The sequence below is a fragment of the Nyctibius grandis genome, chromosome 1 (genome assembly GCF_013368605.1).
Source record: "Nyctibius grandis isolate bNycGra1 chromosome 1, bNycGra1.pri, whole genome shotgun sequence".
Taxonomy (NCBI): domain Eukaryota; kingdom Metazoa; phylum Chordata; class Aves; order Nyctibiiformes; family Nyctibiidae; genus Nyctibius; species Nyctibius grandis.
The window spans coordinates 23,492,705-23,508,255 of record NC_090658.1 but is presented as its reverse complement, the minus strand read 5'-3'; the positions used below and the strand labels follow the sequence as shown (position 1 = coordinate 23,508,255).

The following is a 15,551-nucleotide window of genomic DNA, read 5'->3' as shown; positions in this document are numbered from 1 at the left end:
CTGCAACCGTAGCAGATTAAATGATGAACCAGTTGCCAAGAGAGCTATGCTCATTGTTTCTATGAGCAGTTCTCTAAACAGACACTCAAATACATTATACAGACTATAACATGTGTTTTATTTCTGCTGTCTGTTGGGAGCATAGCACCAACCATATGGACAGACTGCATCCTCCTGAATATTTTCAACACACAATTGCAATTAACAGACAAAAAGCTCTAGTATGTAGAATTGATGCAAACTCTCCCCTCCCTTCTTAGGACTGACAAACTACTCCCAAGAGATAGTAAGTGACAACTTCAAACAGGAGATCAAAGTGATTTGTTAAATTAAAATGCTTCCTTGCTTTCTTATGTCCTTACTAAACTTAGGGAATACACAGTTTAAAACACCTCGTATTTAGTAATACATACACAGAGAGTGTATAGAGTAAATGTTTTCCTCCCTGCTTTTAAGTCTCAGGTTCTTTGCTTTTAATATAAATTTTTAAGTATTCAAAAACTTGTGCAGAAAATAAAAGGATTTCACAAATTGGAAAGGACAAGTTTTCTCTTGATAGTCAAACAGTTATGATGTAAAGCGGTCTCATTAAATCATAAGTACTTTAACCTTTTCTTGAAAGAACTGGAAGATTTAAAGATTTATAAAGAAATTTTGCCTAAACTAGGAAATGACTCATATTTGACATGTATTGAAATGATAATGCTGATTTCAATAGGCACTCTAAGAGCATTTTCCTCCCAGGAGAGTAATTCAGTCATGGTTACCTCTCTGCATTTAGATTTTAAACTTACTTTCTAAAGCTTTTAATGTGTTATAGTCTGCCAAAACATGGCAGAGTTACATAGATATGATCAGGCAAAATAAAGGCTAGTAAAAAGATTATTTTTATAATTGCATACACTAAATAGGAAACAAATACATCAATGTGACATTCTCAAAGAACCTCCCGTTTCAGCAGCCTTGGCTCTATCTGAAAAATCATGTTTAAATTCCACTCTTAATTGCTTAAATAAATTCTGAAATATCAAAGGGATGAGAGACCCTGAACAGCGAATCTGAAAAAGAAAATACATAATGGAGCTGCTGTTACTAAGTGGCACAAATCTGATATTAGTATCACTATGCAGGTAATGAGGTACACAATTGGCCTTAACTATGCATTGCTATGCTCTCATATTTTTTATTTCCTTAAAAGTTAATTTTTTAATACACCAATTTTCCTGAGGTTTCACTTCAGTGCATACTAGATTCTTTTAAGTTAAGGCTATATATCCTTTAGTTCACTGTGTATCTTCAGAGATTTTGCTAATATATACCAAAAAAGATACAGTGATAAATATCATTAAATCAAGATCAAACACACAGTAGGACTCTAAAACTTTCAGAAGCCTGAAGGACTTGATCCTCCCCAACTGAAATCAACTAGAACAGCGGCAGTAATTTCAAGGAAACAGGATCCACAATTTATGGCCTTAAAAAAAACAACAAAACTGAAATTGCAAAACAGACAGTTCCTTTACAAAACATAAGCAGTGGAAAATAAAGACAGACATCATTAGAGGAAAATAAGTCATTAATTGGAAAGCAGAAAAAAATGGTCAAAATTCACTTTTGTTGCAAATCCACTTCAGCTCAGAAGAACTTTTCAAGGATGACTTTTCTCAAATATTTATTGTGTATAAAGAGCAAAGAAACAGATAGCCAATAGCTCTGTTCACAATATACTGCATATTAAGAAGCTGCATAAACTATTAAAAAGTATGAAGTTACTCTTAGACTGATGCTGTCTAGTCTCAAGTAGCTTTTTCAACAGTCCTTTCCAAGACTATTAGTGAGTCATGTCCAACATCCTGCTGGCAGCAGGTGTTACAGTAATATTGCAGGAAAAGGAAAAAAAGAAGAAAAAAATCCCACAGTCCACCTACATAACAACTGATAGATATGAATTCCCATCTTTTCCTGTTGTTACTAGCTGATAACATAATGTAGAGAGGAACAGTAACATTATGTTACCAGCTAGTATTAGCAGTACACTTCTAATATTTCTGCTAAGTTCATTAATGAAAATAAAATACAAGGCTGGTCCAAAGACTAATTCTCAAGAAATTCAATTGCTTTTTTGCCTCCTCCCTCCCTGGGATTACAAGCAAGTTCCTTTGAGCAGTATCTATTGCCACCCCTCCCCATGAGCATTCCCTTTGACCCTACAACTTCTCATGGGTTGTCCCATCAATGCTAAACTGAACTCCAGACAGAAGAAATCTGACACATTTACTTTGCCTGAAAATCAGTTTTCTCATCAAAAAAAGCTAAGAGGTTAGACAATGATGAGGTATCTTCAGTAAATTCACACTGCATTTTATCCCCTCTTTCATTTAGCTCCAGATCTTTATCTATTCCTTCAAAGATCTTTTCTAAATCCTCATTTGCTACTGTGTCAAGACAAACAGGTCTGCATTGCCAAGATCCTTTTCCCTTCCTCTTTGTATGGGCTCTGGCTGGGATGGAGTTAACTTTCTTCACAGCACCCTGTATGGCACTGTGTTCCAAATTTGTGGCTAAAACAGCATTGATAACACACTAATATTTTGGCTGTTGGTGAAGAGTGCTTGAACAGTGTCAAGCCTTTCTCTTTTCCCACTGTCCCCCAATCCCACCTCAGCAGTAAGCTAGGGTTGGGCCAAGACGTTGGGAAGGGACACAGCCGGGACAGCTGACCCAAGGGATATTCCATACTGTATAATCTCATGCTTAGCAATAAAAACTGGGGTAGAAGGAGGACTTTGGGGAAACAGGAATTTTATTTCCAAGGTGGCTGCTGCTCAGAGACTGACTGGGCAGTGGTCTGCTTGTGGGAGGTGGCAAGTGATTGCCTTTGCATCATTTGTTCCCCTCCCACCCCCCTTTCCTTCAGCTGTTAAAGTGTCTTCATTTTGACCTACGAGTTCTCATTTCTGCTATTGCTATTCTCTCCCCTGTTCCACTGGCAGGGGTGAAGGGGGCCTGGGTGCTTGGCTGCTGGCCAGCATCAATGCATGACACTTCTTCCTAAATGTAACCATTATAGCTCCACCTCTGACTTGGTAGATTTGCACAAAATATCTTTTTGTCAAAGGATTTTATGTACCAGTTCTTTCAGAATTTTTGGACAAAGACCATCTGATTGCATCAGCATGTACACAACAAGCTTGCAAATTCTTGTTTCTACCTCTTTATGATCGCTTCTATTTCCATACATTCATTTCTGTTACCCAGCTTGTTTTTGCTTTGTGACTATTATCATTATCCTTATTGAAAACAGAGGCAAAGTATTTATTTAGATTGGGGAACTTACTCAAACCATCCTTGATCTCAAGCACACCTTCACTGTACCTTTTTACACAAAAAAAAAATCTTAAAAACTTTTTACCAATTAACAGTCATTGCAAAGTCTAATTCAGCTTGACATATTTGCAGTTTTCTCTTCCTATATAGCATTCTCCGTGAATTTGCTTCCCCATTCCCCACTGCTTGCAGACTCTGCCATCTCTAACTGCAAAGGTGCTTATTCACTCAGATAAGCCTAGGCACTTCATCTCCAATTTTTTTTCCTTTGTTACAGGCAGAGATTCCTCTTAATTCTATGATTTTTATTTTTAATAACCTCCAGGCCTTTCTTCCATTCAATCTCCAGGCTCCACAGTTCACCTTGTTTTATTTAAGTAGTCCTATCTGTTTCTTCTTTTTGAAACCCAAAAGTGTACCTACAGAACCAAAGAACTGTTTATTCTATTTCATCTGAGTCTAGTTATGAGTACTCAACATTACTTTTGAGACCCACATCTCTAATAATGCCTCCATCACTTAAGAAAGCTGGTATCCAGACTTTCTGCTTCAGTGACCAGAAGTAACTTTTCATGCAGAACATACTGGAACATTTGGGCCCTGCTCTTGTTAGTAGAACTTTAATTTCCCAGCTATAAGGTGGAGAATAAGTCTCTGCAATGACACAGTTCTTAGCAGTAGTTCTCTCTAACAAATTACACATCTAAATCCAAACCCAAGGATTTAAATTCCTACATTACCTCAGTAGCATCCATTTACTAATCTTCTATTCCCCTAGAATTATTTTATTCCAAAGAAATTATTTTTAGTCTGTGCTGTCCTTTCTTCTTTCCTTCCCTCTTATCATTCATTTACTATTTGGTGCTATTCCACCATTTAGCTTTCATTTTTATCACTCCTGAATAGCCATATGCTCCTATACCTTCCATATCTGCAAACATATCTGCCATTCCACCATATTTCTGCTCTCTCTAAACTCAGTTTCACCTCTGTAACCAGTACTTCACACACCTCTATCATGGTGTGTTTTGCCTAGCATTTATGCACAAATATTTCACTTTTTCCTACTGACCACAGGAATTCCCCTGTTTGCAAGCTCCCAGCTCCTACTGACCGCTTGGCTTTGGAGACTTTTGGCCTGAATCAGTGTCTCATTAGGCATATCTGTGTTCAGAGATGGACTTGGACCCTAGCACCTTGGCAGAGCAGTCTCTCTCATGGTCAGCTACATCACACACACACACCCTTCACAAACTACAACCAACCTGCTAAAAAACAAACACAAAAATTCACCAATCTGCCATGAACACTGATCAAAACCAAATCCCACAGTCGCCCTTAGCTGTTATTCCTGTCACCAACTTGGTATGCAAAGCCTTGTGCCTCAATCCCCAATTCTTTAATTGAAGCCACGGGGTGTGCCAGCCAGTCTGCCCCTGTGCTGTCACAACCAAGATGCATAAATTCCCTGTGAGCCAACCAACAAGTATTGCTTTTTTTCTCAGGGACAGGACCCACTAGACACCCCTATTTGCTAACTGTATTAGTAAGTGCTAGCATTCGGTAAAAAACTTTTGTCCTGAATCAGACTCACCCCAAATTAGACATACCTGCATTTCCTACACAGACCTAAACCACCACAAAATTCAAGAGAAAAGCAACACTGTCAAAAAGTTTTGTAGTCTCAGGGAAAACAAGGACCAAATATGCTTCATCTGCTAGAAAAGTCATGCATATGGAAAGGCCAGGGATATTAATTGCAGCATTTAATGCTTCTAACTTAAATTTTTGGGAAACCAAACCAACTGCCAATAGGTTAAATGCCCACACCTCTGGCATAAAGTTAAAACATTTCCATAATAAACAAAACAGGTGTTATTACATACATCTTCAGTTACCACCAGTATCTGAATTATATTACCTAAAAGTTGTAAAAGAACATACTTTATTAAAAAATAATCTGAATAGCTTGTGCCTAGTATGCTTCATGCATAGAGAATATAATTTCTCTATATAAAATTCTGTTTAGCATAGCAGCATCACATCCCAATCCTCTCCCTCTTAATTTCACAGATGAGGTTTTTAGGGGTCCTACAACTCCAAATATGGCAATGCGGCCATTTGCTCTTTTTTTTTTTAATTACACTCTTTCCATATATACAAGTTTTGTTACGTGCATGAAAATATATCCATTCCACATTTTCAACCGTCTTATCAGGAACAGCACTTAGCTGCTGCATAAAAGAACATTCACAAACACTATTTTCTTTTAGTCCAAAAAAATCATATCAAGCAAGCTGTCAAACAAGTCTGAATAGATTTTTTTTTTTTTTTTTTTTAAATCATGACACATCACCCAGCTCTGGCTAGGTCCCTAATAAAAAGAATGCCAAACAATGTTCCAAATTCTGCAAAGTACTTAAAAAGGTGCTGAATCTACTGTTAGTTTAGTTAAACCTAATAGCTTGTGGCTAAACATCACAGCCACATACATGACATTTCACATCCAAAAACAATTTCCTTTCTGTTTCTGTAGAAGGAGGTTATATAGCAACTACACTGATAACACCATACCTACTTCAAAACGAGCATGGCTGCACGATGACTGCAAACTTTCCTAATTTACTAGTCACAGAGCTCAGTTCTAGGGCTTGTCTTTGCTATAAAATAAAGGTTATGTCTACAACAGTGACACAGAACTGAGACTGCTAATCGTTTACAGATATTAGAGGCAGTTTCACCTCAACAAGACAGCATGGAAGTTCACATGGTCTGACTGAGTTGGAAAAGCTCAAAGCAGCAGTAGGCCATTACTGCACTCAGCCCTCCCTTTGCTGCCTCTACCCCATGTAGCCCACCTACAGCCCACGGAAGGGTCTCTCCTCCATACCGCAGTGCCCATACCTACCACACGGGCATCGCCTAGGCAGAAGGCCAGTTAGTCAGAGAAGTCAAAAGTCACATTTGTGGTAAGATCAGGTGATTTGTACTTTTAGATGTAAACTCCAGGTTCTCCCACTGCCTTTAACTAAAATTACTAATGCCTATAAAACTACATAGTGCTTTATCTTCAGAAGACTTTCTCATCAGCTTAAGATAAGACCTACATTCAAACATATGTCATCATGATATATAAATACCTATCATCATCAAATACTACTGTAGTCTGAAGACACAGACACTTCCATATGAATGTTACTTTTTGCATTTTTTTGTATGGTCTCTTTAATATTCTCATTTTCCACTTATAGGAAAAAAATGCTTTTGGACAGCTACTAAAAGAAAAAAAAAAAAGCCACAAAATTTTGCCTGAAGTTTCATAGCCAGACGTAACTGCTAAATGGATCATGCTGCAGCCACTATCATCTTTAATGGGAAGTTGAATCCTGCAATATCAAAAATCACAGAATGTAAGGTTCTACCCTGAGCTCAGAAACTTGGAAAAGGTATCAAGCCTGCAGTTCCTTTATCTAGAAGCTGCACTTCTTTACTTCTGCTATGCACTGAACGACTTTCCCCAAATAAATGAAAGGCCAAATTCTACAGAGTGCTTAAGGGTTCTCTGTAATACCATTTAAGGCATGTGTGTGTATTTAAATCCAGCCCTTTCACTCTTCACTTTGCTATCCCAGGCTTTAGCAGTTTCTGAGGCTAGTACAAAATGTGGCTGACAGCAACAGCAGTAATATAGCACCCTTGGAGTGTTTGAAGAGTAAAGTTCATTAGTTCTACCTTAAGGTCACTCTTTTAATCCAACAGCCAAAATCTTATTCGCACTACCATGCTGTTATCCTGAAAAAAAAAAAAGAGAACTGCAAAAAAATCAAGACGTCAGCTTAGATACTTCTTACAAGTAACAAGATCAACACTAAAAATCCAAATCACAGTCAATACCTTTTAGCAAGTTTCAAGCAAGCAGCAAAACTATTCTTGATTGTGCTGTAAACCAAATGAAATTTAATAGAATGGATAAAGGAAATGAAGGAGGAGAAGATAAACATTTCAACACCTGATAATTGTGTTTTATAATTATTAGTTGAACTTGGCTTACAAATAGAATTTACTAGAGTGTCTGTTGGGAATTACAAGACATGCAAATAACTGAATTTTAATTTCTTCTGTATTTGCTTACTGATTTTTGTACATACAGTTTAAATTTTAACAAACTCAATTTTGCTTTATCATCAGTGGATATTTGTACACTTATTAAAAAGTTATGTCAACAGAAGACTTTTAGAACACAAGGATTGCGTTTTAACAATTCTGAATCATATTTTTAAAATAAGAGGTAATAGCTCTGTAACTTACTAGCTTGATTGATCCTGCACAAACTCATACATGTTTACTTATGTGCACTGCAAGAAGTTTTCAAAATGTAATGGGACACACCTCTAAGATAAGTACATTAGCATGTATAGATGAGGATGACATTGTCTTCTTTAAGAAATAATTTCAGAGACCCAAGACTTACTGGTAATGTTAGAAATAAGTAGCTTTTCTTGACCCCAAATACTCTTGTTCTTAAGGGCAAGAATTTTCAAGTCTTGTTTGTTCAGAAGAACAGGCACAGCATTTCTTTCCAGTGCTAAATTAGCAATCACCTCAAAATGAGCTACCAAATTAAGATCCTTACCTACAAGACTCAAGAGTTATCATTTACATCCCCCAGTTTACCCTTTTATATTTATACATTTACACCATTCTCACAGAATATTGTATTTCAACAAATATTAAATGGTTTTTATTTTACTCACCTGCACACTAAGATGAATCCATTTCTTCACAAGAATTCTCCCCAGTGTCATTACTTTTATTGGTGGCTGCAAACCATTTACTGTGCGATAATAAAACATGGTCTCTTTCTCAGAGATTGTGAGTTTGAACACAGTCTGCCCATCAATAGCCTTTTCTATCACACACCTTTGGAAATAACCAAGAAAAACAACATAAGGTCAGAGGCACACACATATACACGTTCTTGCCAAGGTGCTATCCTGTAAAGTGATGCTAACCAGAATGTATTAAAATAAACGTTAAAAATACAGCTCTTGAGAAGATGCTCAGTGACAGTGAAAGTCACAGGATGTACTAACTGTAAAAGAACTTTAACAAAGATATTTTCTGTCTTAATCTGTGAGTTTTTGATTTTGGTTTGTGTGGGGTTTTTTTTTAATTTAGTGCATGCAACCACAGTTCACTTGTGGGAGGAAGAGGGGTCCACTTTGCCTCCTCTCTTCAGGGTTCCATGACAGAAACCACGGTGGCTGGCCAGCACCATGCCGGTCTCTGCTGCACTTTTGTACAAAGCTGTGCAACACAGTACATCCTGTGGAGGCACTTAAATTTTGTTTAGTCTAACAAGGCAAATGTAATATAACCACAAAAAGCAGTACAAATGACATGTTCTAGAAATAAGCCTCCCATATTTCCACCAAATGTGTCCAAGTAGCAACACCACCAGCTTCCCCTGTGCTCTCCCTTTGACACAGCCTTTCTTTAACGTAAAAGAACCAGAGCAAAGCAAGAAGGCTATCCAGCCGCTTGTTAGGTTTTCTTCCCCCAACGATTTCACATCAATATCAAATGCAGCACTGACATATAAGATACAAAGAACACCATCCGTAGCAACCCATGTTGCATATATAGCTATCGAAATATTTTTGCCAATCCAATCACCATGATGACGTCAAGGATCTTGAGAAAGCATAGGCTATATATGCTTGTGAAACAGCTCCGTATTTTACTAAGGTAATCATCAGTACAACAGAAATTAAGTTCTGCATTCCCATTTCAGCTGCTTGAGAAATCCAGTCCCCAATTTACTAACCCATGAAAAGCCAAATATTTTAAGGTTACACCAGACTAAATTAGTGCACTAAGTCACAAGAGAGAAGCATATAAAATTTGCATGAGATGAGGATTTACGTAGACATATTTCAGAAAAAAAAACACACCAAAAACCTTATCTACTGATAAGCATCTTCACCTACTACGCATTTATAAAAGAAAAGTATCAAAAAGGTTGTTCGTTGATACTGCTATTATTCACTAATTCACCTTTAAATCCAAGAGGAAAACTAATTCATTTTAACTGTTACCATTTCAGCCTGCGGGAATTCTGTCAATAAAACAACATGCAAAATGCAGACTTCTGTTTTCCAAACCTTACTAAAAACATGTTGCTTAATATAATGTTGACTGGTCTTTTCAATGTTTTGTTTGCTTGTAAACATGCTAGTTTTGCTAGATAATAAATGTGAGGGAAGGCTCAGCTAAGTAGCAAAATATTTAGGAACTGGATTTACCCAGTTCCTGGATAAACAATAACTGGATAATCCAGTTTTTTGTTTATTTTAGCTATCTAAAACAAACATCCCCACATTGTTTTTATCCCCAAAGGTATCATGACTTTAAGAAGGGAAGCGACCTTGATGTACATCACTTTGAAAACTGGAAAGAACAAATGTGATTTGTGACTCACAGCTGAAAGAGAAAAACCAAGAGGCAGAAAACAGAGGAGGTGTGGGGAAAGAAAAAAAAACCCAGACTACTGCTAACATAGGTGAAATAGGCATAAGCATTACTTCCGACTCTGAGCACGATTTTCCTTTCCAGCCATGATTACAGAGAGAAAACAGTGTTCTTTATGAAGTTTCCAACTTCAGGTAACCTGCAGTCCCACAAAGCCAATTCCTGACTACATAATTCTCTATGGTGGGGTTGGAGGGAGAAAAAGCAAACAGCACAAACCTGCTTGGTCAGCTTTCGAAGGAAAAACTATTCTGGAGAACTGAAAATGGCTGCACTGGTGATCCCCACACACTAACTGGAGCACTTGCAAATGGGAACATCTGCACCAGTTGAAAATCAGACATAGGGTATCTTAAAGGCAACTCCCTCTTTCAGTCTAATTGCTAATGTAAAACATCTGAATGGATATAATGTAATAAGAAATTATTTTAGTCCTTTAGATAAATAAAGCTTAAAAATATATCTACTGCCCACTTCACAATCAGGCCGTTCCCCCTGACCCTTTTGCATGTAAAAGGCCCCAGCTCATTTCTCTCCCACCGCCACTGTCTTCTGGTCCTGTAACTTCCAGTTAGCCCAGTTCATGCTAAACTGATATAAACTGCCTGTCATGATTACTCATATATGCTAAGCTTCTACCCGTATTCTTATCCTATTCCATTGTAAGGGGTTATCATCATACTCAATTTCCTATATTGTGCTAAGGCTTACTTACAGGCTACTTTATAGGCTTTCTGAAAGCATTTATAGTAACTGATGAGTACATGCAGTAAGGAAAGAATAAAATTCAGGGACAAGAGCTTTGCTCACTTATTGCAGTTACTGCCTAAAGGGAAAGTAAATTTAAAGACTGGAGTACAAATGTCAGTGTTTTCTCACTATTCTCTTGCTTTTCTTCAAGATTTCCAATATGCAGTGACTTAAAAGCATACCCACAAATATCTACACTATACATCTTAGAAGAACATTAGGGCTTCAAATAAACCCGTAACATGACCTGACTTGCCTGTCTCTTTGGATGAAAGCGTATTCTTTCCCAGGTTCACATAAGAAAAGTCGGTATATGAAACTGACGAGGAAAATTCTTGGTATCTTTGATTATCCACATATATTTGCTCCCCCAGAATGTCACAATCTTTAAAGGGCCTTCAGACTTTCGATCCTCACATCAGTATCTCTCACTTCAGCCAGTACAGTAACTTTAGAAGAAAAATCCTGCTATTCTCTTACATGGGCACATGCCTAATAGAGAAATGTCAGTGTCTTTACAAGGATGCAATGGGATACTATACAGCAACACCCCTAGCTTCTTTCCTAAGTGTTCTCTAGCAGCCAGACCACATAACATTCAGCACAAAGAAACACATTAGTATGGCATGTCCAAAAACCATGGGTCTGCTGTACTTGAAGTAAGAGCTCTTTGCCAGTAAACAAAATACCTTGTTAAACTTTCAATTATTCTACTGGTAAAATGAATGGCTGCTTCTGGCTCATCTTCCTAGTGTTTAGGCGGCAGTGCAAAGACTTTGTTAGAATGACTTCCAGTTCCATGAAGTCCCTCTGCTGTGATAATGGGGTTTAAAAGGTCTCACAAATGACATCTAACAGGGACAATTCCCCATCAGGGACTGCAAAAAGTAGGACATCTGGTAAGTCAAACTCCTTCTGCCAACCTGAAGGACTCACTAAACCAATACAATAAAAGGAAAACCATTTTAGTTTGCTGTTAAACTATTTTTCTTTTGTAGGATGCCTTCTGAGTCAAGCTTCAGTGGCTATTTGTGTGCAATTACTGTTTCCCCACAAGTGGAGCCCTGTATTCCTTTTATGAAGAAAGGAAAATTAATACACTTCTTTCTGTGAACAGTGAAAAGAAGAGTCTGGACAGTGGCATATCATCCTGTCCACTTGAATAACTGTTGTCCAATTTCAATTTTCAGGACTGGGCTCTACTTCATTGAAGTGATCTATTACAAAAATTGAATAAAAACATTTAGATTTTAAAGCAATCTATAAAACCCACTGAACAGGAATATGTACTTTGTGTACTTATTAACCCAGCAGCAGTCAGAAGCTAATGTTTTACACTAGCCCATGGATAACCAGAGATCAGTAGAGTCTGGTTTCTCCACCACACAATTGTTTGAAACTAAGGACATATATTTCATTGTTTTAGGCTCCATGCAAACAAAAGCCGATCTCATTGACAAAAGAGTTTCACAGATCTCACTCAACACATCCCTGCAATAGCTTGCTTGGAAATTAGGAGGACATTTCTGCTTCAAGTTAGGCATATGCTCTGCTGAACAAGACTCTGATATACCCGCACGTGCGTGGATGTGAACTCATGGCATAGGACAACCCCAGGGATAGACTCTCTGGCATTCAAGATTCAAACATTATACAGAAAATGCTGTCTATAAAAGACACTAGGTCAAAGCTCCAGGGACACCTTTACACACACCTTGAGCTGAGCTGATTTAACTTAAGCTCGAACTAAGGTCACTTTTGCTCTGCAGATCTCATTCATTTCCACTCCATCGCCACAATTTCTATAGCTAGGTTGATTTTTTAAAGGTAATTCTCCTTGCATAAAGCAGACTATAATTTTACAGATATCATTATAATTTTAGACATTTCTATTGTTTCTGATGATTTTCACACGCCTAGACAACTTACTATTTCACAGCAGCATGCAAAAATAAGTATCAAGAATGCTACAACAGAGTAGAGCAAGATTTTCCTTCGAAGAATAAGTACAAAAATATTTGTGACATAAATGCTGAAGGAATGTACTATACTTTGTGTGCTTCACTTTAAAGAGGATCTACACTACCAGGGTGAGAAAGAGTAGGAGGCTCTGCATTTTGTGATAGGTGAAGGGAACCTTTTTTGCAGGATTTGTGATGCATTTTTCAAAAAGCAAGTCTTTTCATTATACTAAGGCCCAGTCAAGCTGAAGGGCCACTTATAACAGCAATAATTGCTAAAAATGTGACATGTAGGCAAATAAGAAAGGGACTACGCTTAGCACATCTGTTTTGTAAACACCTAGTGAAGCTTCACTAATCTTTTGTTAAAATGGCAACACGATCTCTTGTTCAGTCAACATTCCCCAGATCTTCCATAAAAATTGTGATCAGTCTTCTATAGCTCTGAAATATTCTGAACATCTGGGGGTTTTCCTCGTTTGTTTTTAAGGAGTAAACTTGTGTTGGGGGATTCCTAAAATTTTTAGATGATTTTTTTCCATCATGAAAGCAGCAACAGCAGAAACCTGACATGTTTTTCTAGTAGATTTAGAAGAAGGATTGTGAATCAGAAATACAAATTTAGATTTTTAAGAACAGACACGCACATTATGTATGAATAGTTCCCACTGAAAGCAATTGAACCACCATCTGAGTCAATTCCACTGAAACTGAACCTACTTGTCTTGACATTTGCGAAGACCCCAACCTAAATACGGCTTTACAACGTCACAGTTTCTCACTATACCTTTTTAAAATTTTAAATAGCTTGCTAATAATGACCAATGATCAATTTTTTTAAGAGCACCAGGAAAGTAAACACCTTCAATACTACTTACATTACACCTTCTTGCTCAGGTTTCAACCATACAGTTAATGTAAATGAAGCTGCAAGCCTCAGAGAACGGGGGGTAGAGAAGCAATCCTTGTGATTATGAAAAATGAAACTGGAAGCATTGCTGAAGGACCCTGGATGCAAGTCCCTTTTGTCCTCTGTGATACAGGTACCAAGGCCTTCTGAAAGAAGCAGTTTGTAGGAAGGAGGTGACGACCTGTATGGACATTCCTGAACACAAAACCTTTGGGTGCAGGACATAATATTTTCAACAGTTACCGAGCTATGACAAAAAGTACTTCGGTCTGGCAGCCCACAAGTGGCTTGAGTTGGCACGATTGACACATTCTTGAAAGCTCCCACATTTTCAAGCCTAGGGAAATGTCCCTGAGAGCCGACCAACACAAAGGAGTCATAAGTTAAGATTAATGTTTCAATAGCATGAAACAAGAAACGACATCTCAAGGAAAGAGCCCAGCAATTCATGTTTACAAAAAAGCTCCTGCTGATTAAAGCATCCATAAATAAATAATGATGTCCATGTCGGTAGCAATGTCCTCACTCAGGTGGTACGCTTTAAGAGTTTGTGTAGTGTTTCATCTTCAAAACGCTCATGCAAGGACTCAGTCGCAGGGGACATCTACGTCTTCTGGCCAGTAAAATGCACGTGGGTGACGGCTGGTATCTGCAAACCACAAAAAACAGACACAATCCATGGTAGGAATGTGCCCTTTCGCACCCACAGAGGCAATGTCCCACTAGGGATTTAAAGGGTTCGAATTCTTTTTCCACATTTCCCCCAGCAGGACCACCTGCACACACCTTCGCTGGCTACGGCCGAGATGTTTCTCTAAGTAAGGGCAACAGTACGAGGTCGACTCGAGCCTGCACAGGCTCACGGCTGAGCAGAGTTTATCCTACATCTGTCGCATCACTCGAGGCGACGCTCAGCTTTACGATTGAAGGTAGTGAGTACAGAATAAGGCAGCAAACCAGGGCATGCAACTTCAGTGCCCAAACGTTCTCCCTGAGTGTTTCAAGCTAGTTCCTTGAACCTCACATTTACAATCCCCCGGTGCTTACCTCAGCTTTACACTGCTCTCTGGGAGCTGCTCGGCGCCATCCCCACCGCGCTATTTCAGGGTACACTGAGGGACACCCCCCTGCCTCTGCTCCTGGGGCGCGCTGGGTGCCAGCGAGCGGAACGGCGGCCGGAGGCCCCAGCGATGTATCTACCCTCCCCTCAAGTGGCGGCCCGCTTCGTGCCTTACCCCACTGCCCACCTCACGCTGCTCCTTTCAGCGCTTGGCAAAGCTGATTAAAACCACGTTCCCCATCTGTCCCGTGTGGAGCTTTCTAACAGCGAACGCCTGCGCTGGGGCTCGCCGGCCGGCTGGGCAGGGGCAGGCGCCGAACCGCGCGATGGCAGCCGATAAATAAGTTGATTTACCGTCCTTTACTCCACCTGGGAGAGGAGCGGAGCGAGGAGAGCAGCGAGGAGAGCGGCGCGGCGCCCGACGGCTCCCCGCGGCAACGCCGGCCGCGTCGCCCGGCAACGCCGCGGCCTCCTCCCCGCCCCCGCGGCCCGGGCCCGCCGCGGCCCCCCCGGCCCCCGCCGCGTTTTAAAGCGGCAGCAGCAGCGGCGGCAGGCGGCCGTCCGGGGCGCACGGCTCCTTACTTCATCCCCCCACGCCGGCTTAGTTTCACACGCACCCCCAGGCCCAGGGGTGAGAAGGGCGGCCCGCGGAAAGCCATTTCACTGCCGCTGGGTTGCGCGGTATGAAATATTTAACGCAGCCTTGGGCAGCCGGCCGTCGCCTCAGGAGGAGCGGGCGGCCTGCGGCGGGCAGGCCCCGGCTCTCCTCAGGCCCCGGCTCTCCTCAGGCCCGCCCTTCAGGCTGCGGTTCTGTGGGGCGGCCCTGCGGGGCTCGACGTCGGCGGGGTCAGGCCGCCTTTTTTGGGGGGTGTGAGGCCTTCTGTGGGGTGCGCTTGTCAAGGTCTGCCCTGTAAAGCTTTGGAAGCGGCGAGGTAGTTGCCTCTGGGTCCAGTTTTCTGAAGTCTTAGGGTCAGACTTTCACTGGGTAGAGAAAGGGGAATTAATTTCTTTT

The 15,551-nt window shown here is 40.0% G+C and overlaps 1 protein-coding gene across 1 annotated transcript in view; it reads right to left on the bottom strand.

Annotated features, from left to right (window-relative positions):
* Positions 1-13,965, bottom strand: part of USH2A (usherin) — a 419,339-nt gene extending 405,374 nt beyond the window's left edge. Inside the window, exons 1-2 of the mRNA XM_068406084.1 lie at positions 13,448-13,965; positions 8,082-8,247 (exon numbers count right to left, since the gene is read on the bottom strand). Coding sequence (XP_068262185.1) covers positions 8,082-8,247; positions 13,448-13,965 — 684 coding nt within the window. The remainder of the gene's footprint in view (positions 1-8,081; positions 8,248-13,447) is intronic.
* Positions 13,966-15,551: the final 1,586 nt, after the last annotated feature.